Genomic DNA, 23,387 nt, shown 5'->3' with positions numbered 1-23,387 from the left:
TTCCTTCTAAACAGGAAGAGAGGTTTGGTATGCAATAAGAAACACTTCACTGCACTGCAGAAGGCAAACTCCTTCAGCATGATCTCAGTGTGTGAAGTGCAGCTGCAAAGCTCCTTCCAGCTTTCTCCTTTGATGAAGTGTGAATTCTTCAATGGGCAGTAGAAATTTTGGAAATACTTCAGTGATGGATAGGCTGGAGGATAATGTATGATCTGGCATCTAATAAGACCTAAGAGAGGAACACTGTGTCGTGCATTGCAATGGAATCACACCTTATTAATGGAAAGGTGCTCTTGAATCTCTTCTTGTGTGAGGGTTTATGGCTGTGGAAAAAAGTCTTTCAAGGCTGGAGAGTGCAAGGCTGCATGGATTGCTGAGATGCCAGCCAGAATGAGCAAAAAGCCTTAAACAGGACCTCAGGACTTGCAAACCCACATATTTGCTCCACACTCCTCCTCCCACTGACTCCTTGGAGTCCCTTTACACCCACTGCAGTGGCCCTGCAATGAGCATCAGGCATAAGCACAACAATTTCTGCAAGGCTGCTGCATGGAATCTGCTGCAGGTTGGCATGGCCATGGAAGGCCCTTGTGACTCTGCCATGCAGGAGGCTCCTCACTGCAGTGAGGGACAGTCACTGAGGACAACCCTCACTGCCCTACTGACTGAGGTATTTGGCTTTCTTGGTGCCAGGGGTTTGCAGGGAGCCCCTGCAGCACATGGCTCTGTCCTGTCCCACTCCCCAGGCAGAGCCACAGCCCTCACAAACCCCACGTTACCCTCTGAGCTGGATTTGGGCAGGCACTGCCACAGCACTAACCTCTGTCTTGGGCAACAAACAAGTACAGGCTCAGACTCCTGTAAGGATAATCACAGCAATGGGCTCACATGAAACTGCTGCACGTTTTTATTTCTGTACTGGGTGAAAGGAAGAGAGAAGTATCTGGGCTTAGCCTGCAGGTACTTTTCCAAGACAGTAATTGCTGCATAATTCATATTCTTGTTTTCACATGTTTGCCATGTGTACCAACAATTCCACTGAATTCACTCTAAGTTTTTCCCTCAAGTTCTCTCCATGTCACAGTTTTTCCAAACTGCAGAAACACAAACAAGCCAAAATCCAGCACTAAGCAGCAACTCGGGTTTGGCGAATTCCTGTAATCCCAGATTCTTGCATATTAGGAGGGGACAGTGGGGTCCAAGCTAATTCTTGAGTTTCCACTCTCCATTAGCACAGCAGACAACATCTTTCACTCATTAGATCTGTATTTTCCTGCAAGCAGTTCTCTGTGATGTCAGAATTGAGTCTTTGCATGTCTACCCAAAGCCACCTGCTCCCCATCAACTCCAGATCCCACAGGCTGGAGGAGTGCTGCCCTCTACATGAGGGAAGGCTCAGAAATAATAAGTATTTGTGACTGATAGGAAATCTCAGCACAGTAAGAAGCAATTTATAGCTTCCGCAGCAAGGAGGCTCACAGAGAAGTGGCAGCAACGATGCAGGTCCTCAACTCAACCCCTCAGCAATGGTTTGAGGCACCTTTACTCATATTAAATTGGAGATGACATCCTAGATCCTTGCAGGGAGGGGAAGTGCATTTGTTCTAAAGGACCCCAAATGGTTAATCAATCCAACAATTACAAATGAAACGCCTCATCTCTCCAGGGGCAGAATCCAAGTTGTGGTGCCACTGGTTTTGAGGACACAATATGGTTTTGTTTTTGAGGACACCACTCCAAACTGCCAGCGGTTACTTGCAGGGAACCACCTCCTCCCACATTAACATATTCATTTGCAAAATCTATCACATATGTTGCGTGCAAACCGGCTGAGAGTTGATTCAGCTCTGACAGCATGAGAGCCTCTAGCCTAAATATCTGAAAGTAATAAAATCCACACCATCCTCCTGATTCCTCACCCTAACAGTGAAATGACCTATATTTGCTTTGCGCTGTCAGTAGTGGGAAACCCACACAGATCCATGCCCACAACCACAGACAAAATGAAGGGGCACCAGCTTCTAACATGCCTCCATTTTAGCTTCCTCCTCCCTGGCTTGCACTAAGGATGCTAATCTTTAATCTAGCACTTTATCTGTCCACTAATTGCTGTAACAAGGAGGGAAATGGTAAGCCTTGGTCACCCCCCTGATGCAACTGTAACAAGGAGCCCCGATGGAGCTGGAGGCCCGAGGGTCCTCACACCAGAGTGACACAGGACTGGGACACTTCATAGTGGAAGAGAGCAAACGTGCCTGGCTGGTCTGCTGGGTCTGTAACACCCCGGGGCATCCTCAAGCCTCTGCCCAGCCTGCTTACTTTCCTGGCCATTCCACTTAGGTTTTCTTGGGTACCTATCCAAATGGAGCAGCATCTCTTCATCCCACAGAGGCTTGTGCTTATTCCCAAAAGACAGGAAACAGTAGCACTGGTCCATTCTGGGGTTGAGGACCTCACAGTGGGTTAATTATCACAAGAAAAACACAAGCAACAGTGCTTTTGTTACAGATTATGGTCATGGCTAAGGGCAATGACTGGGCTATCACAACCTACCTTGTGGTCAGTTCACAAATGGAAATTAGGCCAGGAAGGACAGAGCACCCATTATTTTATACATAGAGGTGGGAAGCAAGGACAATTATGGAACAATCTCTTGCAGACAGCAGGTGTTGCTGTGTTTTTAAAAGAGTTCTCCCATCCCTTTGTTTCGCAGGCAGGCTGGCTCTGAGCTGGGCTGTTCCCACAGAGCTCTCAGCCTGCCCGAGGCTCGGAGGACCTGCTCTGAATGAGAGTTTCTTCCCATTAATTTGTTAAAACCAAAGCCAGATTCCCTGTACATTAGGTGCTGCACGTTTCTGAAAAATCCTGGCCTCTTTAAGACCGAACACAAGCAAGAGTGGCAGGAAGGAAAAAAGAATATTCCCCATCATGAAAGGAGGAAAAAGGCACCGAGGGAGCAGTCAGCCTCTCCTATGCCATACCACATCTCTGGGGACTAAAGTTTTGCTGCATCCACAAGATAAATCCACCTTCCCTCCCTGTTCCCACAGCAGCCCAGAGCAACTCCCCAGTTACCAGTGCTGGATGCTGGTAAAGGTCTCCCTTTTCTTCCCTGTGTAAGGCATTTCCCTCCCCTTCATTTTATAAATTACCAGAACAGACATTTAAATGTTCATGAGTAATCTGAACAGAGTATTCATGCCTTGGGCATTTTCATGCTCTACAAGGAGAGAAACAAAAGGGCCTCATTTAATACCTCCCTACAGCATTCCCTGTTCCTGCTCTTCCCTTGTGAATCTCCAAAGGCAAACTCTCAGTGGTTCAAGGCTTCTGCAATACCCCAGCCCTCCCTTCTCCCTTTTTAAGATGAGCTTCTAAAGCAAATCTCTCTGGCTGACTGGAACAGGTGGTAGGAATCCTTCAAAGGAGAGAAAAATCATTTGTAACTAATAAAAAGAGAAGAAAAGTCTGATTCCCGTGGTTTTACTAAGTACCCGCGGGAGTCATTCGGATGGCAGGCACATCTGCTGCTTCTGTGGCCCCCCTGGCACTGCAGCCTGGGAGCTGCAGGACAGGGAGGATGAACAGTACCTGCACCCACCCAGGACAGGGAGGATGAACAGCCTCCCAGGATGCCAAGGAATGGGGTGGCTCTCTCTGCTTTATGGGGGATTTTAGGAATGCTGTATCAGTTCCAGAGCCTGATGGGCCAGGCTAAGGGCTGAGCCTGTCTTCTGCCCTGGATTTTGAGATCTAGCTTTACAAAACCAGCAAAAGCCTCTATCCTTTCCAACATACAGAAACCGTCCACTGTTTGAACAAAGTTTTGTGCTAGATCAAAAAGCCAGACCTGCAAAACTGTCCTTGGGGCTTTGCTTTTATTCTTTAGCAAAACTCTCCTCTACGGTAACTTTCTGATCTGCTGCCTTGGAGAGAAACATCACAGTACACAGAGATGAACAATATACCTTAATCTCTTGCCTTATACTTGACAGGTAAAGAAGTCTGACTTTGGGAAGGACCCCCAGGGCATGGTTGGCAAAGGCTGGGCTTGCTGTGTGGTGCTTGGATACAGCAGTTCTCCTGGAAAGAAGTGCGGCCCCGGGACAGCAGCTCGCTCCCCACCTCCCCTCTCCAGCCCTGCCATCCGCCTTTCTTCTCCCCTTATTGTCAAAACTGATGAGGGGAGAGGTGACAAGCTGGAAAGGCTTGGCCAAGACTTAAGAGCGAGAATTCAAAGCACCCCTGCTGCGTTCCAAAGTGCTGTTATGGCTGCTCCCTGTGTGCAGGGAATTAGGATATGGTCTCCAATCCAGCTACAAGCCAAGGAGGCAGAGGAATAGATGTGCTTTCTGCAGAGACCTCAGGTACTGCTCCTTTCCTGTGTTTACTGGCAAGCAGAAGGTACAGAAACATCCATGAGCAAGAGCAAATGCTGGAATCCAGGTTTATCTGGATGTGATCTAAAGGACACTTTGCTATGATGTGGCCAAAGCAGTTGTTTGTTCAAGAGTTAAAAGGAAGGGATATTTCTTCCCATGGAGGAGGATCAGGAAATTAAACCTGGACTCAACTCAGATCTTCCTCCTTTCTCATACGGGTTTCTCTCCACAAAGAGGGGGTGGCAGTGGGCTCAAATATTCTCCAAATACGATTTCCCTCTCTTCTACAAGAAATCTACAGAGAAAACAGTCTGAAATCCCTGCAGTCTTCTACAGATATGTCACATGCTGAAGCTCTGGGCTTCTCCCCATTTCTTTGGTTCTCCATATCAATTTTGCCTGTTCACAACCTGCACTGCAGTCACGTCAAGATCCACGTGCCCACCCCAGCCCATGCACAGCAGCTGGTCACGTCTGCACGTGTGTTTGGTGACATGCTACCACTGACCAGCTCTTCAGCAGCCAGTCCCACAGCAGCGCCAGAAAGTCTGTTTAGTTTGTAAGCCTGCAAAACCTGGCACACACCTTTACAGAGTCTGGAACGGCACTGCAGTATTTACATCCCTTCCAAAGAACCACAGAAACATTCATCACTGCATGGTCACGCTCTACTTGTCACACACCAGCACTGGCGTCCTGGAGAGAACTGTATCCCAAACAAGCACCCATCTCAAAAGTACCTTTGGGGTATTCAGTTCGTTGTGGCTGCACTGAACTGGTTTCTGACCAGAAAAGACAACACTTTCTTCAATCACCCTGTAGAAATGTTTTCTTCACGGCCAAACTTCAGAAATATTCACCACCCAATATTGAGGTTGGTTTTTCTAAGAGCTAAGGATCGTAAAGTAGCCACGTGTTTAAACAAGAGGTCATTATCCACCAGCTTCAGGGTTCAGTGCAAGCTTCTAAGCAAAGAGCAATTTGAAAATAGAGCTGTTAAAGCACTAACAGTAATTTAGAGTAGTTTAAGTTTCTGTTTTACTGATTTTTCTGGCTAAGATTCATAGGGCTATCAAATTAGCATCTGCGTATCTTGTTGAGTGGAGTAAAGTCAATAATCTAACAGGCCCATTTCGCTTCTCTTTACTGCTGCAACTGTGTGACTTCATCGATACTGAGACCTGAAGGCAAAGGACACAAAGCCAATGCCCTGCAGCAGATGGCAATCCCCTGTTCTGAGTGTCACTCAGCACAGTCCACCAGATGAGATGTGAGACGCTGCAATCAGAGGAAACTGTTCCTGCTCAAGATGCCATAATACCAAAGGTTTAACACTAACTTACTGGTTCCCAACACAACCATAGGAAGGGAGATTTCTCAAAGGCACCAAGTCAGCAAGAGATGGAGAATTTGACCCAAACCTTTAAAAGCTTTCTAACCACACCGTTCACCTGCACCATAACCTGGAAGCTTTTAAGGACCAACAACAGCAGCAAATAACATTTGTTATTTAAATAAATGTGCTCTATTAATTCTTTGCAGAGAAATCTGCATTACCCAATACCGACCTCCTCAGTCTCTCCAGCTTCATCTACCCAATGTGGTACGAAAAGAAGCTCTTCCACACCCTTCCTTCCTCTCCCTCTCCTCCATCTCCGGACAGCAAATCATTTTCAGCATTGGTTTGTGCTGCCCTCAGTGCTCCACGCTGCCAGACTGGTCAAACCCACAGATGGAGGGAAAGATGCCTTTCCAAGCCCACCTCTGGAAAGACATAGATGTGGTAGGAAAAGCCCTGCAAGCTCCCCTTGTTCCCTTTGAAACCCAAGGAGAACAGATGAGCAGCACATTTGAAATTAATTACAGCAAAACCTACTGCATTGTTCTCTCCTCCCCTTCCTTTTCCCCTGACCCCCTCATCGCAGAGCTCTCACTGGAACCTCTGTGGAGTGTATATTTTCCTAAAGTCGCCAGGGCCAGAGCGGTACAGCTGAGACATTCACACAAGTCAAAGAAAGTGCAGGCCCAGGTTAGTGCACAGGGGCACAATAGTTCCTTAAGAGCGAGCGTCTCCCCCGCCGCCACCCCCTCCTCCCAAACTTCCATCTCTAATGAACCTTTGGTGTCTGTCCACAAAAAACAAACATCAATCAGGCAACAGGCTGTTCCTTTTCCCCTGTTGCTAGTCTGAAATAACAGTCATCCCCCGCTGGGCTGGGAACGCCACTTCCCTCTCCAGCACACATACGGGATAATAAGGGGGAGACGAAGGAGGGAGGAAAACCCGCTCCGAGGTGCCAGAATACACAGCGAGCCGTGCCTTTCAGAGCCAGAGAAAACTTGGGAACACAACAGCTTTTGATTCCTCCTGCCCCACTGGGTACGTTAATTATTTAATAGTTGGCCTGTGAATTGGTGGTGGTGGTAGGAACAGGGTGGAAGGGAAATCAGGCTTTTCCTCCCCGCCCCCAGCCCCCTCCTTGTGCTGGCAGAATGGTGTGTGCACACACGTGTGTGTGCGTGTGTGTACGAGGTTTTGGGCACGCCTGGGACCCTGCTCAGGCTGTGTCCTCCCTCCCCACCCACACAGGACCCTCCTTGTTGGCCTGTGACCACAGCGGCCGTGGACAGCACGGGACAGCATCTGGATGGAATGAGTTATGGGGCAGAGAAACGCACCCTGCCTGCTCTCCCTTTGCAGGAGGATATTTTTCACGTATTATGCTTGGGGGAAGGGCACTTTGGAGTTTATATTGGATTTCGACAGAGCTGGAAATGGAGCTGCAAATCAAACAGAGATCAGCTCATGATTTGTAACCAGGGCTTTCTAGGTGTCTGAAGCAACACTTTGGAAGGAGCGTAGGGAAAAGGAGAATGTAACTACATCTCATTTGGATGGAGAGGACTCACAGATGTTAGGAATATTTTTGATCAACAGCTTTCCTGGCACCGACTGTGGTGGAATCCACAACCTTGACGGCTAGCTGAGTAAGAAAGTGCTGGCAAGCTCCTGACTGCATGCAGGCAATTTGCAATGCTGCCAGTCAATATTTCAGTGAAAACAAAATTGCAGGGATCATATTAAAAAGAGAGGAAAACAGAAAATAAAACAAAACAAAACCCAGCCTGCCCTTTAAGAGAAACTCTGATACAACCTGATGGGACAGACCCTTCCAAATCCAAAAGCACTCTTTGTTTAAAATGAACACACTGTGATGGGGGCCCTGCCGTGAGCATGCAAAGGAAAGCCCGCCAGCAGCAACAGAAGCAGACACAGCAAGAAGTGGCTTTACACCGAGACACCTGGGTGGCATGTTTAGTACATGCCTGCAGGAAATGATGCAGAAAGAGGTTTATAGTTGTGTCCATTTGGTGGAGGAAATGTATGCAGCAGGCACAGGCCCGAGCCAAAAACCTGGATCCACTCCTCTTCAGTCTTTGAGAGGAGAAAAAAAGTGATGGGAAGACAGGGGAGAGCTCCTCGGGCAGTATTTTCAAATTCTGGGTCTGCCATGCTGGCCTATTCTTAGTCTAAGCAATGGTATTACTGGGGAGACTGCCAGCAGTGTAGCCCAGGAAGTATTTCTCTCTGGACCAGCCCTGAGATAACCGACACAGGCTCCTGGGGGCATTTAAGCTGGTACAGCACACACCACCATTTGGAGTATCTTCAGAGTACCTCTGAATTACCCCCACCTGCACGGCTGGCAAAAGGGTGCTCTGCTGCTCACAGGCACTGAAGTCAGGCCCTTTCCTGCCCTGGCCTCAGGACTAAGCTTGGCTGATTGGGTTGCCAGTCAGTGGGGGGTCCCCAGATGTCTGCTGAAGGCTGCTTTACAGCATGTACTGCTGGAATGACATGAACAGTCCAGAGACTGGCCTGCAACACAAAAGTACTTCAGGCCAAAAGGCACATTATGCTCAGAGAACTCTTCTGTTGATCTAAAGAAAAGTATAAAATAATCTGCTCCACTTAGGTTATTAAATTGATTGGTACAGAATGTGATGGACATATTCTAGTTGCTGGTTTCAGGTTTCTAGCTCGGTTTTAAAGACTGATTCAATAATAAAAATAATGACATGTTCATTATTGTATAAACATTCAATGCTCACACTGTAAATTTCTTCCTCCAGCGGCTCAGCCTGTATTAGAGCAGGTTGTCTGTGCAGAGCTTGCACTGTGAGCGCCTCTCCTGCACCCAGAGAAGGCCAACCATGGAGGAAAGCAGCTGGCTGGGGACAGCTCAGCTGTTTGGAGGCCAAATCACAGAGTACTGAGAAAATGAAATGTTGGCTGCTTCATCCAACAAGGCTGGCCCTTCCCTGCCACCCTGCCTTCCTCGATTCCCAGGGAGCAGCCTCTGGCTTTGCTTCTGCAGTTTAACATTCACAAGCCAAAGCAGCTTGAGGTCAGTTTGCAAACTCTGATGTGAATTTTAGTGATGCTGCCTGGTCCTACACGTCCCAAGATGTCAGAAGGACAAGGACTCATGGGACTGAAGGGACAAACTCTTCTTCCACAGGTTTTGCACTACAAGACAAGGAGCATTCAGGAGACAGATCTCTCCCAGAACTGGATTGTCAATAAATATGGAAATACAGAACAAACTTAGCAGACACTAGCAGCAGATGCAGGTTCATAGATGTCTGCTTATTACCAAACCTCACTCCAGCTGAGACTTAAATAGCCTCCTTTATGCACAACGGGAGGGGGAGTGCAACGAAGGAAACTGGCAATTACACATTTTATTTCCCTCCCAGCCCATTCGCTGTTCATCAGGTGGCTCTGCACCCCTAGGAAAGGTGCTTGTGAGCACTAAGTTAAGCACAAAGCCAGCTTGATACTTTCCTTTCACTGGGAGGAAGTTTCCATGTGCTTTTCTGGATGTGGTATAAAAGCACAGTGAACACATTGTTTTATATTATTTTGAAAGCACTGTGAGTGCCTGAGACACAGGGAATTCCAGCCTGCACTGTCTCTCTTTTCCAAGGCTGCAACCTCTCCTGAACACGATGGTGCTCAGAAACAGGGTCTAACACCACACAGGGATTTATCTGTGGAGATGCATCTGCAATCTTCTTCTTCCTCAGCTTTCAAAACAAACTTCTCCTTTCTAAAATCTCCACCCAAACTCCAGTAGGCTGACCAGCAAAACACCAGCTCACAGTGCTCCATGATGTACTTGGGTGTAATCAGGCTTTCCCAGCTTTGCTGCTCACTTCTTAAGAATGGATCTTCAACAGGGCAAAACCTTACTGTCCATTTCATTGGAGAAAGATCTGGAACTCTTGACTATTCCCTTACGGATAAGCCTTTAAGAATTTATTAGTGATGAAACTAGTATGTTTCTTCAGAAACTTAATAGGGCTCCATAAAATTACTTCAATAACTTTTAAAATTTAATGGTGAGCAAGAACCTTTCCCCAGGCTTTTTGAACTGTCCGACAGAATCCCAGAGCGGGGATATAATTCTGCAATAAATTTTGCAGGATGGTTAAAAGAAATATAAAAAGATTTTAATTTCCTATTACCTCCTGTAAGACTTTGCCATCAGTTTAAAGCAAATACAGGAACTAAAAGCACCGTAGTCACTTTCCTCTCCCAGTGATTCACAAGAAAATATTTACTGTTTGGGGAAAAAAACCCCAACAAACTAGAACAAATATCCTTTTCAGAAACACAGACATGCAAACATAAACACTCTGCCAAGTCCTGCTCTTATCCATTGGTGTAAACCCAAATAAACGCAGGGAAGTCAATGGAGTCAGTATGGCTTTACCTGGCTGAACAGAGCCCGGGAGCCAGGGCTGAGCACAGCAGAGGTGGAAGGAAAGCCTCACACTGTGAGTCCCTGGGCAGCTCGGCAGCAACATTAACAGGCTCCACAGGGAACGTGTTCAGCCCTTGTTAGCAGGAAGGATGGCCAGCGAAGCACGGAGCTGAGGGGAGCGGTGAGCACACGCATGACTAGCACAGTTATTAAGGAAAACGCCAGGAGCCCCACGGCTGAAAGCAAGCCCTGAGCCTGGCCTCCCTCCTCCCCTCCCACGGGACAGGAGCACAGAGCTCCACCACTTCCAGCACTGATTTCAAATGAAGCTAATAGAGACAGAAAAACCGAACCAGAAACATGGCATGAACTGCTGACTGGGACAGTGGGGATGTGTCATCAGCCCCAGCCCTGTCCTGGGAGGAAGGCCCTGGGCTCGGGAGGGGCAGTGAGAGGAGCAGGGACAGGCTGACAGCATCCTCTTTTACAGCATCCTCTTTTCCTTAAGTCTCTCACTGGGACTTACAGACCTCACCAGCACTGCACACAAAAGAGTAACCAGATCCATTTGCAATTAAACAGCACACCTTGGTCTCATTGATCACTCCCACTGATTGCCCAGAAGAAAACACGAGCTGAGCCAGGGTCAGATCCAGCTCCCCCAGCACCCGCACCCGGCACTGCCCTGTCAAACCCCCTGTGGATGGGGACCTGCAGAGTCCCCAGTGGGCTATTCCACAGCACAGCTGCCCACGGGTAACCTGTCAAACTGCTCCACCACAGAGACACAGAGCTCTGGGTGGAGGGTGGCCCTGAAAGGAGCATCGGAGAGCTGGAAAAACCAGCACAAGCCTGTGGCACACCCCTCCAGCACAGCTCAGGAGGATGCACAGAACAAGGACTTCCCTTCACGAGGAGCAAGCCTGGTTTAAATAGGGCTGTGGTGGGCACAGCTCAGACCTGTACAGGACACCCAGACACTTCCCCTCATGCCTGTCCATGTGAAGAGGGAATCAGGTTTACACCCAGCATTTAATTTTCTAAGAAGCCGAAACTTTACAAAATCTTCCATGAATTAAACATGTCTCTGAGGTATTTTAAAAGCAGAACTGAGAAGACCCAACAGTTCCGTGGGGATTGCAACTGCTGCTCTTAACATCAGCACCCTACAGCATCCTTCTGGTGCTGAGACACAACCAGCACCCTGCGAGCAGGGAGCGCAGCTGGAGACAGCACCGAGACCTACCCGCTGGCTTCTGCTACTCCAGAAAAAAGAAAAACAAACTATAAACAAGGAGCAAAAAGATGGTATCTTTCAAGTGTCCTTTAAAAGCCTAGGCAATGTAAACTGCTAAATGCACTTGGAAGGAATTTCTGGTTTTTTTCCCCTTCTGATTTACAGTTTGATGGTCCTTTTATCTACTCTCACATGAGCCGAGAAAAGCTAGAATGTGCCTACTCAATCAACATGAGTTTGTGCTGGCCCATTCAGGATATATAATATTTTGCTTTTATAGTTTATTTTAAATAAAAAGTATAATTAAAGAAAATAAACCACCCACTTCATAACATTTATACAATGAGGACTTTATTTATTTTATTTACGTTTTGGTGGGCAAGGCACAGCATGCAGTTAGCTTTCCGTGATACTTAACAAAGCCGCATTTGAAATTTAAAATCTTTAAGGAAATGAACAAATTCTGCAGAGGAAGGGCAGTTGAGCAAAGAGACTTCTTACATTACCCTAGGTAATTGTGCATATATATGTTTCTGTGAGTCTCTCTCTACTCCAAAAACATATCCATGACTTGGATGCTTTAAATCAAAAAGCAATTTCAGTCTGTAATTCTCGAATAAATAATTAAACACATTTTATCTCCTACAGTATTGCTTCTATTCATTTTAATCTCACTGACAGGAATGCAGCAACATACCCCACATCCTTAAAATAACAAAACAAAACACAAGATACCAACCAGAAGGCCTGGAAATGTTTATAATTCAACTTTTCAACTCTCTTGGCTGCAGCCTGGAGCTACAAAGAAAGCTCTATGCTGGCTCCCTCGAAGGAGAGAAGCCTGGGGGTCGCTGTGCAAACCACACGGGCAACGGTGCGAGCAAAGCCTGCCCGCCTGCACGGGGCAGCTCTCACTTTGGGAGGCACACAACGCTCAGTCTGTGTCAAAGGTAATAAATTATCCACTTCTGCAGCCTGAGTTTTACAGAACCAACCGGACAGCGTGGTTAAGTGAATGGTCTCTCTTGCTTGTCCATCATAATTTCACAGACAGCTGCCATGGATAGGGATGGTTATGGCCTGAATAATAAATGCACACAACACAGCTTACAGGGGACAGAGAGTATATTCCCATTCCCAAAGAGAAGGCTGAGCTTTCCAGAGCCTAGCCTGCAAAATCAGGAAACTACAAGACTGAAAGACTGCACTATTTTGTGTGTTTAGTTTCGGTCTGAACGTGGATAACTGGCTGTGACTTGGGTGATTATCTCAGTTATCCACAGTGTTTGAAAATCAAAGTCCTCCTCCTTTTCAGGCCACTTTATAATTCCATATATGCCTATGCAAGACAGCTAATGTACTCATCCAGGCAGTGGCAAAATTAGATAGAACTTTTCAAAAAGAGGATGCTGGGACTCACACGCTGCATTTAGCATCAGTTCAGGGTATCCAGCACTGCCAACCCCCAAGCATTTAGAAATCACAAACTATCTTTAAAATGAGGTTAAAACCAAAGTATTTGGGCTTCTCTGTGACTGCCTGCTGGCTGTGAGGCACAGAAGAGTCAAGAGTTCCAGGCTCTTCTCTGCAGACAGGAAGACTAAACTCTTGCTTAAAAAATGAAATTAAAGCTTAGATTTTGGTACAATCCTCTGAGGGCCTGGGTTTCATGAAAAACACAGAATTTGTAAGCTTGTGATAAAATCACAAGAGATGTGGCATGGAGAGCAGAGCAGCTGCAAAGAATCCTGAGCACTGTATAAATCATAGCAATATGGCTGCTATCTAAATAAGTGCATTACTTAATTTTATCTATTATTACAGATGCTTCTGTGGAAATTTTTGCATGCCTGTAATCATGGTGGACTCCTGTCCAAAGATTCAGCTGTAAATTATCACCCCCCTCTCAAGTTCCCTGACTGTGAAGGTAATCACACACAAGATGGTGACCTCATCAAAATGTAACCAGAACCTGGGGATAAAACTGAGATCAAGAGACAGGATGCAGCATCTCAGATCCTGCTGTGGACCCCACGCAAGAACACTGGGAAGATTTATGACATCTCTCCTGACCTGCATTCATGTAAAACACAGCTAATTGCCTGAGCGGGTGCTGTGGGATGTGTTTGCTCTGTCTGGGCAGATCTTCCTGTGATGGAAAGCTCTCCCTCCCAGCACAGTGAGGTAAAGCCCTGAAGGAGAGGTGGGCTTGATTACAGGAGGTGCTGTCCCAGCCCAGACAGGGAGTCTCTGACCCTGACAACTGGAGATAGAGTGCCGGGGGACAGGACCAAGGCATGCAGGCAGCACAGCAAGCCCGGGAGACACCAGGCTCCTGATTCCCCTGTCAGTGCTGAGACCATCGAGCTGTGCTGCTGCAAACTGTGCCAGGCACAGTGTCTTGAGCTCAGCTGCATTCAGGTTGTTTTCTGCTTCACCAGGCACTCACAGGTTCCTCCTGGAGAGCTGACTTGCTGCTCTCCCATCCTGCCCCTGCCCCTCCTTTCCCCTCTCACCCCATCTCACAGTAATAACCATCAGTTTTTAACAGCGTGTCCTACACTGGAGGTTTTGTAGTTCCAGCTTTTAAAATGATTTAGTGTGACAGTTTACTGCTGAATTAAAAAAAAAAAAAAAAAAAGGAAAAGAAAAAGGAAGAGAAGAAGCAGAGAGAAAAAGGAGAGACAGTCCCCTTAAGGCAACAACATTATGGAGCAGTGATCTCAGAGGAACAAGGGTTCTTCTCTGGTTCAGATGTGCTTGTCAGAGCTCAGTGTCGTCTCTGAACAAGAAATCTCTCTTGCTGGCCCAAGGCACAGTTTTGTGGTCAAGAGGACAGAAAATAAAGGGAGGGAACTTCAAAGAAGCAAAAGCTGCATTAGCCCGCTGGGGCGGGTGGCTGCGGCACATCCCATGGCTGACAATTACGACCTGCATGCCGAGAAAGCTTGCCTCCCTCTTGTCAGAGGGATAAGACACAGGCTGTGAGCTTTAGAGCTTTGAGGATGTGTACAGTTCATGATGAAAGATAGCACTTCAAAGCCCTTTGCCTAGAAACCCAGGGAGAAGCGAGAGCAGAGGGTAAGCAATCTTTTTTCCTGGGGGGTGCATATGCGGGGGAAGGATAAGACTTACTTTCACTGTCATTTATTATTGCCATGAAAATGAAGCCTTGCACTGTTTATGGAATCTCTCATTAAAAGGATCTCTTGATAAATCGCTTGACAAACATTCATTAATTAAGTCTCTGAGCACACTTGGCTGACAGGCATTAGTCTTCATTTTGCAGGAGGGGGGATCAAGGCGTGGGGCTCAGCAAGCCCCCAACAGCCAGGGCAGGGCTGGGGCCCGGCCAGACACCCTGTGCCACCAGACAGATGGATTACACTGCTCCCTCCGTGCCCAGCTTGATTCTCATCCAAAGACAGGAGCAACACACTTGTCTTCAACAAACTCCAAAGCCCTTGTGCCCCCACTGCTGCTCAGGGCCCCCCAGGGCTGCAGGGCAGACGTGGCTGTGCAGGTCTGGCTCCTCCATGGGTGTCTCTTGCCCTGGGGGCTCCTGGACACCCCTTTCATCTCACAGGCACCTCCTCACCCACAGCCAGCCCAGGGCTAGGAATGGAGACACCTTAGCTGCTGCCCAGGCTCCACTTAACTCTGCCATGGAGATTTTCCTCCTCGGGGCCCTTGACCTACCAAGCCCTTTGGGAAACAGCTACCTTAAGAGGCCCATTTCACCCTAACCCTGCCAGTGGCCCTGGGTTCAAATGCTGGGGACTCAGCAGGTCACCTGGGTTGCAGCTGCAAGGCTGTTGTGGTGGAAAAGGAACCACCTCTCCAGCTTTCCCTGGCATACAGCAGGTCTGGAGCAAAGAGTGGTGGGAGAAAGCTCACCCGCCTCCAGCCAGACCCCTCAGAGAAGCCCACTGACAGAGGGAGCCAGCAGTGAGGACCCAACACTCAAGTCTTTAAAATACAAACTATTCTACATCACACACTTCAAAACATGATCACAGCAGGCAGGAGGAGGTCCTTGCAGTGACTCAGGGGTGACCATCCCTCTCACCTCCTCAGCCCCACAACACATGTGCCCTCCTATCCATCACTGTCATCCCTCTGCCTCATCCTCCCGCCTGGAGACAGAGGGACAGATTTGGCTTTCGCCTACGCCTCCCCTGCCCTTCCTGGCACTTGCCCTTCAGAAAAAACAAGCACTGGCTGGGAGATTCCTGTGAGAAAGGAGCTGCATGAGAGAGCAAACAGACCTTTATTATTTGCTTATTGATTTATTCTCCAGGAGGATGTAACACCCGGCCCTCGGCAGCAAATGCCCTTGTAACTCTGTGCTGCAGCGACAAGTTGGCCAAACAAACGCTTTACTGAGTCAGAAAACAAAGACTGTCAGCAGAGCAGATCAGGGCTTCTCCCCTCTTACTTTTAATTATTATTTCCTTACACAGAGGATTTAATCTCCTCTTCTCCTGGATGCTCAAAGTGCCCCATTCAGCCCATTTCACAGCTGTGACTGCCGAGGTCACCCCAGGTCAGGACACCTCTCCCTGCAGCACAGTAGTGACTGGTCCCCAAGTGGATGTCCACGCCGTGCATCTGTTGTTGCAGATGAACTGGTGTCAGGAGGAGGAGCACGGCCACCACTGCGGCCCCGGCGGGGAGGGGGCAAAGGCAAACCCTACCCAGAGAGCCCCAGACAAAAGACGCTGCTCCTCCGGCCCTTTGTGCAGCCCTCAAATACGGTCAAAGGTGACATTTTACAGCTGTTCCAGCCTCAAATAAGTAAAACCCGTCTATCTTAATACTTAATTGCATTGCTAAGCTGCTGATAAACTGGGACGGCATAAAACAAATATGCAGGGCCAAATGCATCCCCAGGGGAAGTTTGTGGGGACAGGGGGAGCTGCACAGACAATGAACTGGGAACGGGGACAGTTGCACCAGACAATGAATCCACTTCATGTGTTTTAAAAGCCTGGTTACCTTCAATAAAGGCTGTAGCACGGATGCTGCACATTTGCTAGCTAATATCTCTCCAAAAAGGCCGCAAATGTTTACAAAGGAAGGGCACAATGCAAATGCCCACGGGAGAGGATGAGCACGTGCCACACCACTGCATGTGCCCATCAGGAAACCGTGTTAAGCTAATCCCCTCCCCACACAGCCACCACGGCTCCAGCCCCGGAGAACATGGCCTTAAATCAACGCTCTTATCTCACAAAAGGAATTTAAGTGCAGCGCTTTGAAAGTCACTTTCTCGCGGCCATATGGCAGCCCCGAGCCCGGTCCTGTTCATTTGCATGTGTGAGAGACAAATCCGGCTCCTGCGCTTCGGGAGCGATAACAGGGCGAGGGGTAAAACTTAGCACTGTTTGGGTTTCTGCATAAAATCTTGCTGAGGCAAATTTCTCTCACCTCTCAAGGCAAGTGCCAAAAGCTGAGGCAGCCCCCAGGAGAGCTTGCCCACGATGGCAGCCCATACTGATCACGAGGCACACCGGTACAGGACCAGGGTAAAAGAGGAGTCTGAGACAAAAGCCATCATCTGAACCCAAAGCTGGCAATGTCTACACCCACATCACACCAAACAGGAACAGGCTGAAGTTACAGGGATATAAACAGCACTGAACACAAACTTCAAGACAGCAAATTCGCAAGCGTTCGCACATTTAACTTCCTGATAGGGAGGTATTTTGAAAACTCATGTTGCTGAGCTGCTCCATGAAATGAAGGGGTGGGGGATCTTGGGCTTCAGCACAAGGAGGAGCCAACAAAGCTGCTAACGCTTCAACATAAGCCTCTCCAGCAGATCTCTGTGCCAGGCATTATGCAGGATGGCAAGATTTTTGTTTTGCCGAGGCAGTGCCGTATGGGCAATCTGGTTTGCCTTATCAGTGAGCCAAGTGAGAGGAGAGAAATGCTCTTCCCCACCATTTGTTTAAACTTCCCTTTTCCCCCCAGATAAAGCTGCATACTTTTGTAAAAATATCTGCAAATGTAATAACATAATAGGCTTGTCATCGGTTCCCACATTTGGCATTGAAAATCTGCAAAGCTTGGAAAGAAAGAGAATTCCTAATAGTTACTGCTGCTGAAGAGCCCAGCTATAAACTGGGCCTGGATCCAGGTGATGGAGCACACAACCACCAAAATGCCTTTCCGTGTCCAGCACCTACTCCTACACAACTGCAAATCGTTCCTTTCCTGGCCCCACTGAAATAAGGCAAGAAGGTTTATTTCATCACTTCTTATTGATGGGCCTCATCTCCCCTCTTTGGGGTATTTGCACGCCCCTAACATTCATTACTGCTCTGAAGCCATTTCATTGTGCAGCTCAATGCTGAGCACGCTGCAAACAGCCACATGCCCCGACAACCCGTTCGGAGCCACACAAACCCCCTCGCACGGTGATGTGCAACCATTCCCAGCCCAAGGCTTTCCATCATGGACCACAGTTTGCCCTCTCCAAGGCCGTTTCTTCAGTATTTTTGCCCAGCATCCATCTCAGTGAGATTATCCCTGGGAACACATGAAACTAGAGCAGCCCTGCTTTATGGCTGCTCCGAGCCCTCAGAGGAGGGCTTGGCGTATTTAGAGATATGTCACCGTGCCTCCCAAGGGGAATGTGAACGGCACAGTCTCTTAGCAACACCCAGTGCCTATCACAGGTAACTCTCATTAACAGGAATAGTGGGAGCTCTGAGCTGAAACCCTGCAATGTGCTGATCACCTTCCCCCGTGCTGGGAGAACCCGGACAGACAGGCAGGAACACTCTGTGGGCACAGGGGGAGAGGGATGGGCAAGCCCTTGGAGAAGGATACAGGCAGCACCAAAATATTGATTTGATTAAAAGAAACGAGGATTTGATTGTGTTAGAGAGAAAAGCATATCCCCTGTGCTTCAAGTCAGCAAGGACTGATTTCTCCTTTGTCAGTAAACCCTCTCTCCAAGACATTTATTACAAATCTTACTGGAAGGGAAGAAATCCCACCCCACACTGAGACAATGCAGCTCTAAATTTCAACTTAATCATCACAAGCCTGTAAAGCTGATCTTTATAACAATGTGTGTGGCCAAACTAAAGGCTCTGGCAAAACTGATGTCTTGCTATTCTCACAATACAGATTTCACAACCCGAATCTCTTGCTGAAAGATAAGGAAAGCATTTCTCCAGGTCACTTACCTTTATTTGCTGCAGGAGAGAACAGCTTCTCAGAGCCTACAGAAGCCTGAAAAAGGAAAAGAAAAAGAGGGTGAATAATACTGAAGGAGAAATTCGGAAGGCTTGCTCACAAAAACACAGCTCATAAAACAAGTCGATTATCTGTAGACCTGCAGTTGCACATTGCACCTGGAGGGTGCAATGTTGTGCCATTAAAGAACAAGCATGCATCCTGAGGAGATGAGAGCAAAGCGTATACACGAGTACTGTCCTGATCTCACCCAACTATATCCTCTTGTCTCGTTTATTTAGGCAACCATGCAATGCACAGCTAATTTTATCCATGATTCCTCGTATAAAAACAAAACCAGTGAAACTGCTATCAAGCTGAAGGAAAAAAAACCAAAAAAAACAAAACAAAACACACTTCAAAGGCTCTCTCGTTGAAAATAAGCTCATTTCTTGCTGAACATGCAAAATGTAATTTGTGTATTGGAAACACAAGTTGCAACTGAACACATCCGTATGAAGGAGGGTGTTATTTAATATTGTGCCAAATGATTGGTACATGCTGCTATGCACTTAGTTGAGTATGAAATAAAATGTCTTCCTCTTGGAGACTGGGTTGCACTATGCTCTGAACTCCACAGCAGTGGATTTGTGCTCCTCACAGCTCTGGGAAATAGTTAAAGAAATCCAATTAACCTAAACCTTGTAAACAGCTTCATGATAATCAGGGTCACTGGGTTACAGACAAGATGATAACGACAGAGAGGGAAAAAAAGTCCGTTCATCGTAAATAAAGCTTTTATGAGTTAATTTGATGGCTTCCTTTCCCCCCCCAACGGATATCAAACAGTCAACCTATTTCAGCATAAGCTTTTCCTCCTCGCCATCAGATAAAATAGCAAGTAGCCTCCCCAGAATCAAAGCTGGTCTGGGAGCAGGAGCACGATCAGCATTACTACATTACTACCATCTACAAGATAGCTGAAAGTATTGCCAACGTGTTGGCACTGACTGCTGCATGAATAAAATGGGGTGAAGTACAAAGCTGACGAGCAAAAGATACTGGAAGTGAAAAACGCCTTTTTCCCCTGACTCTGCTTTAAAAACAATGAATTAATTCAACCCACGGCTGAACTAAGCTGATTTTATTTTTGATTTTATTGATTTTATTCTAAGGTGCCTTGGGAGATTTGCATGATAAAGAGCACTATGAATTGTATTACATTGCTATATATTTTAAATGACGACTCAGAAGGAAAAAAAACAAATAGTAAAATGCAAGAAGATCTGCATGAGATATAGTAAGAAGCAAGAGTGATCTTTTAATGTTATTTCCAAGAAAAGTGGCACTGCAAGCACTGAATGTCTTACTTAATGCAAATGTATAAAAAAGAGAGGGAAAACAACATGAAAAATAGGTTGAGGCTGAGACACATAAGAAAGAAATTCTGAATTATGTCCACAACAAAGCTGCACGTGTAGCTGTGGCATGTATGATCATTACACAGCTCAGCAAAAGGATCCTAAAATCTTAGGGAAAATCAGTTACCTGCACGATCCCTTCACTGCATGGATTAAAAAGAGGAAGAACCAGGATTAAACAAGGTTTTGCCTAGGCTGGTTTGCAAAGAAAGTCTAACAGTGTCACACAGCAGCAACAACAGTGGTGCATAAAACGTTTGACAGCCAACTCTGAATTTACAACCCATTGTTAGGAGATTTTTCACTCATAATCAACACAAAGTCAGCACGGACGCAGAACACATCTGCAGGCCCTGGGAACTCACCCACACTGACACAGCTCACACAAAGCCAGGGCCCGTCTCAAAGCACTCCCTAAGCACTCGGACACGTGGCAGGTGGATAAATAAGATTCCCCCATTTTACAGGCAGTGAAACTTCACCATGGCTTGCACTAAAGCCCAGGCAGTAAACTGGCTGCTGAGCCACAAATCCTAAGTGCCGGGTCCTGCTGCTGGGGTGTGGGGTCTCCAGCAGCCTGCTGGGAGAGCTGCCCTTCCCTGGGAGCCGTCAGGAGCAGGCCATGGCTGCAGGACGTGCCACCCCAGCTGGGAGAAGCTTTGTGCTTCTGGTCTGGAGAGCTGGGTCCCACCAACACACGGCAGCCACCAGCTCACTCCCCTTTACCAGGGGCTAAATACAGACTGGCACTGTTGAACTGTGAGCTAAAGATCTCAGTGCTACAGGTCCAGACTATATAAAACAATGTTTAAGGAAGTCAGGCCAGAAAACTCACTTTTAAGACAAAGTAAAGCACCCGGATTATTGCTCAGTCCTCTGCTATCAGCACGTGCCACCGCCTTCCACAATCAGAGTCAACATTTACAGAGCAGCGTTTTCAACATCACAGCTTCAGTTCACAGACACAAACCTTCACACCTAGAGTTTACTGTAACTTTTGCTCTCACTTCTGGTGATTTCTAGCTCCAGATCTGAGCAGTTTTTGGCATCAGCACCATTCTGAAACAGGGAATGCCTGTGCTATAGGATATTCTACAAGCTGCTGTAAAGGCAGGAGGGAAGCTGGGGGAGGAAGAGCCTGAATTCATCATTCAACCCTACCAGTCACCCTTTAAAGGAAGCATACAATAAAACCTATGTGTCTGAGGGAACCCACTAGTGAGTGAAAAAATCCAGCAAACCAACCCATCTGCTAAAACAAGTCCCCTCCCAAAATTTCTGCTGTTCCAAGCAAATAATTTGCATATGTTTAAGAGGAGATTTTAAAAAAACACCAAAAAAAAGTGGAATTTTCCCCTTGTGAACAAAAACAGGCATTTGGAGTCTTTTATGTATAAATTCAAGCCATCCCAGGAAATCACACATTCCTTGATGCAAAATGAAATGAGAAATTTCCTTTTTTCCCCTCTGTCGTTGCTTCCTGCCTATCTCCATCTGAAGGACCACCTCGAGGACAACCCAAATTACTTTTTGTTGCTGCATAAGGCAAAGAGACATCCCCAGCCTGAGGCTCACAGACAGAAGACATCTCTACCCTTCCTTGTTCACTTGCTGCTCATCTCCCTCCCGCTGCAGCACGGCCACAGAGCCCACCAAGGCCTGTGCTCATAAAAGCTGCTGCTTGCACAGTCCCACCCTCGCCCCCAGTAACCACCTGGGCATTTTAAGCAAATCTAACATCTGTGCCCAAACACACCCAAATGATTTCAGAGAGCAGCAGTTTCTGAGGCAGCCTCGCACTGATGGAACGTTTCAGACCCAGCACTCTTTCAATGACACCAAGCCCTGCAGGTCCCCTTTGTGGCTTATTCAACGAAGTTACCAATCCCCTGTCTCATTTTGAGTTTCTTTCTTTTCTACACCAGGCCTAAAGGGGAGAGTGCCTCCACCCATTTCTGTGAGTCTGAGACCAGGCTGAATACACTGCAGAAGAAAACAACATTTCTGCCCTTTTCTGCTGTGCAGAAAGCAAACAGGAGTGGTGCTCCTGTCCCTCACCCTTCCTCCCCTTGAGCCCAGCACACATCAACACCGATTCAATTTTCAGCACTAAAAACTCAGCAAAGGCAGCTTTTTCCTCAAAATATGAGGTGGTAACCACAAAGGATGTAGCACACCCTCTGCTCTGAAGGTGAGCAGTGAGGGATAATGAAGTCCATGCCTCATCCATCCCGGTTCCCACTAACCCAAGGCAGCTGAAAGGTGTAAGAGCTCTTACAGATTAATAATTTAACGATTATATATAACAGAACAGCATCATCTGACAGAGACAGCATTATAAACTATGTCAGGGCTTGCAGTAATTACTTTTCCCCCCCCTTTCTCTGTAGCCAATAAAATGGCTAAGAGGGAATAAACCCATTCCTTATCACCAACAGCAGAGGCTCTGTGGACCCTCTTGCTGTCTCCTGGAGCACTGAATACCAGATCCAAGCCGGATACTTCAGGAGCCTGATAGCAAGACATGGGGAAATTGCTAATAAGGCTCCAGTTCTGGTTCACAAGGAGCAAGGGAAGTGGTGTTAGGGACTGGGTATGTATGTCATGCACAGGGCAAAAGCCAGGCACTGCCTCCAAATGAGTCCAGCACGGTAGGCAGAAGGCAAAGGAGACAGTAAAATACAGTTTAAATTTTATTTCTGGATGGCTGCCTATCTTCTAGACAGCCAAGAGCCAGCCCCAAGAGAGACTGTTTGCACAGCTACTGAACTTAGTAAGCACTAAAAAGCTCACAAGAAAACTCTTCTCTGGGAGATTTTCAAACTAGAAGTGCTGGATACGCTTACAGAAACTTTCAGCATAAAGCACAGACCAATTTTGGATCAATTTTCATCCTTCCCTTTGATCTGTTTCCCCTGCTTTTACTGACCACTCCGATGCCACTCGACTGCTCGTCCAGCAGAGAATTTCAGCACTTCAGCACTGCTTTACTAGCTTCCATTTCACTCTGCAAGTCATTCACACCAGACCCTTCATCCAGTAATATGAGAACACTAACTAAAACAGGAAGGTATTGTTTGGGTTGTGATTCTTCTATAGGAAATGGAAACTGATACATATGGAAAGGTGCAAGAGGAACCTGGAAATCACACACATGCACACAAAAACCCAAACTAAAAATCCCCCTTAAGACCAAGAAAGTACTCAACACGTTTCAGAATATAGAAGGAACCCATGGGCAACACTGCTTGCATTGTGAAGGGATGTTTCAAGGGAACCTATAGTGTTTCCAAAACCTGCACTATTTCTGGAGGGAAATCACAGCTCCATTAAGAAGACAAAAGAAAAGTCAGACCTGCAAGTCAGTCATTTCATGCATCGTCACAGG

General features: G+C 47.1%; 1 protein-coding gene across 19 annotated transcripts in view; it reads right to left on the bottom strand.

Moving 5' to 3' along the window:
• The window catches only part of FBRSL1 (fibrosin like 1), a 508,094-nt gene that overhangs the window by 36,922 nt on the left and 447,785 nt on the right, over positions 1 to 23,387 (bottom strand). For all 19 annotated transcript variants that reach the window (XM_064675506.1, XM_064675512.1, XM_064675523.1 and 16 more), the window contains one exon: positions 18,590 to 18,635. In XM_064675506.1, the coding sequence (XP_064531576.1) occupies positions 18,590 to 18,635 (46 nt within the window). The remainder of the gene's footprint in view (positions 1 to 18,589; positions 18,636 to 23,387) is intronic.

This window comes from Pseudopipra pipra, chromosome 18 (genome assembly GCF_036250125.1).
Source record: "Pseudopipra pipra isolate bDixPip1 chromosome 18, bDixPip1.hap1, whole genome shotgun sequence".
Classification (NCBI taxonomy): Eukaryota; Metazoa; Chordata; class Aves; order Passeriformes; family Pipridae; genus Pseudopipra; species Pseudopipra pipra.
This window is presented reverse-complemented; position numbering and strand designations above follow the sequence as displayed.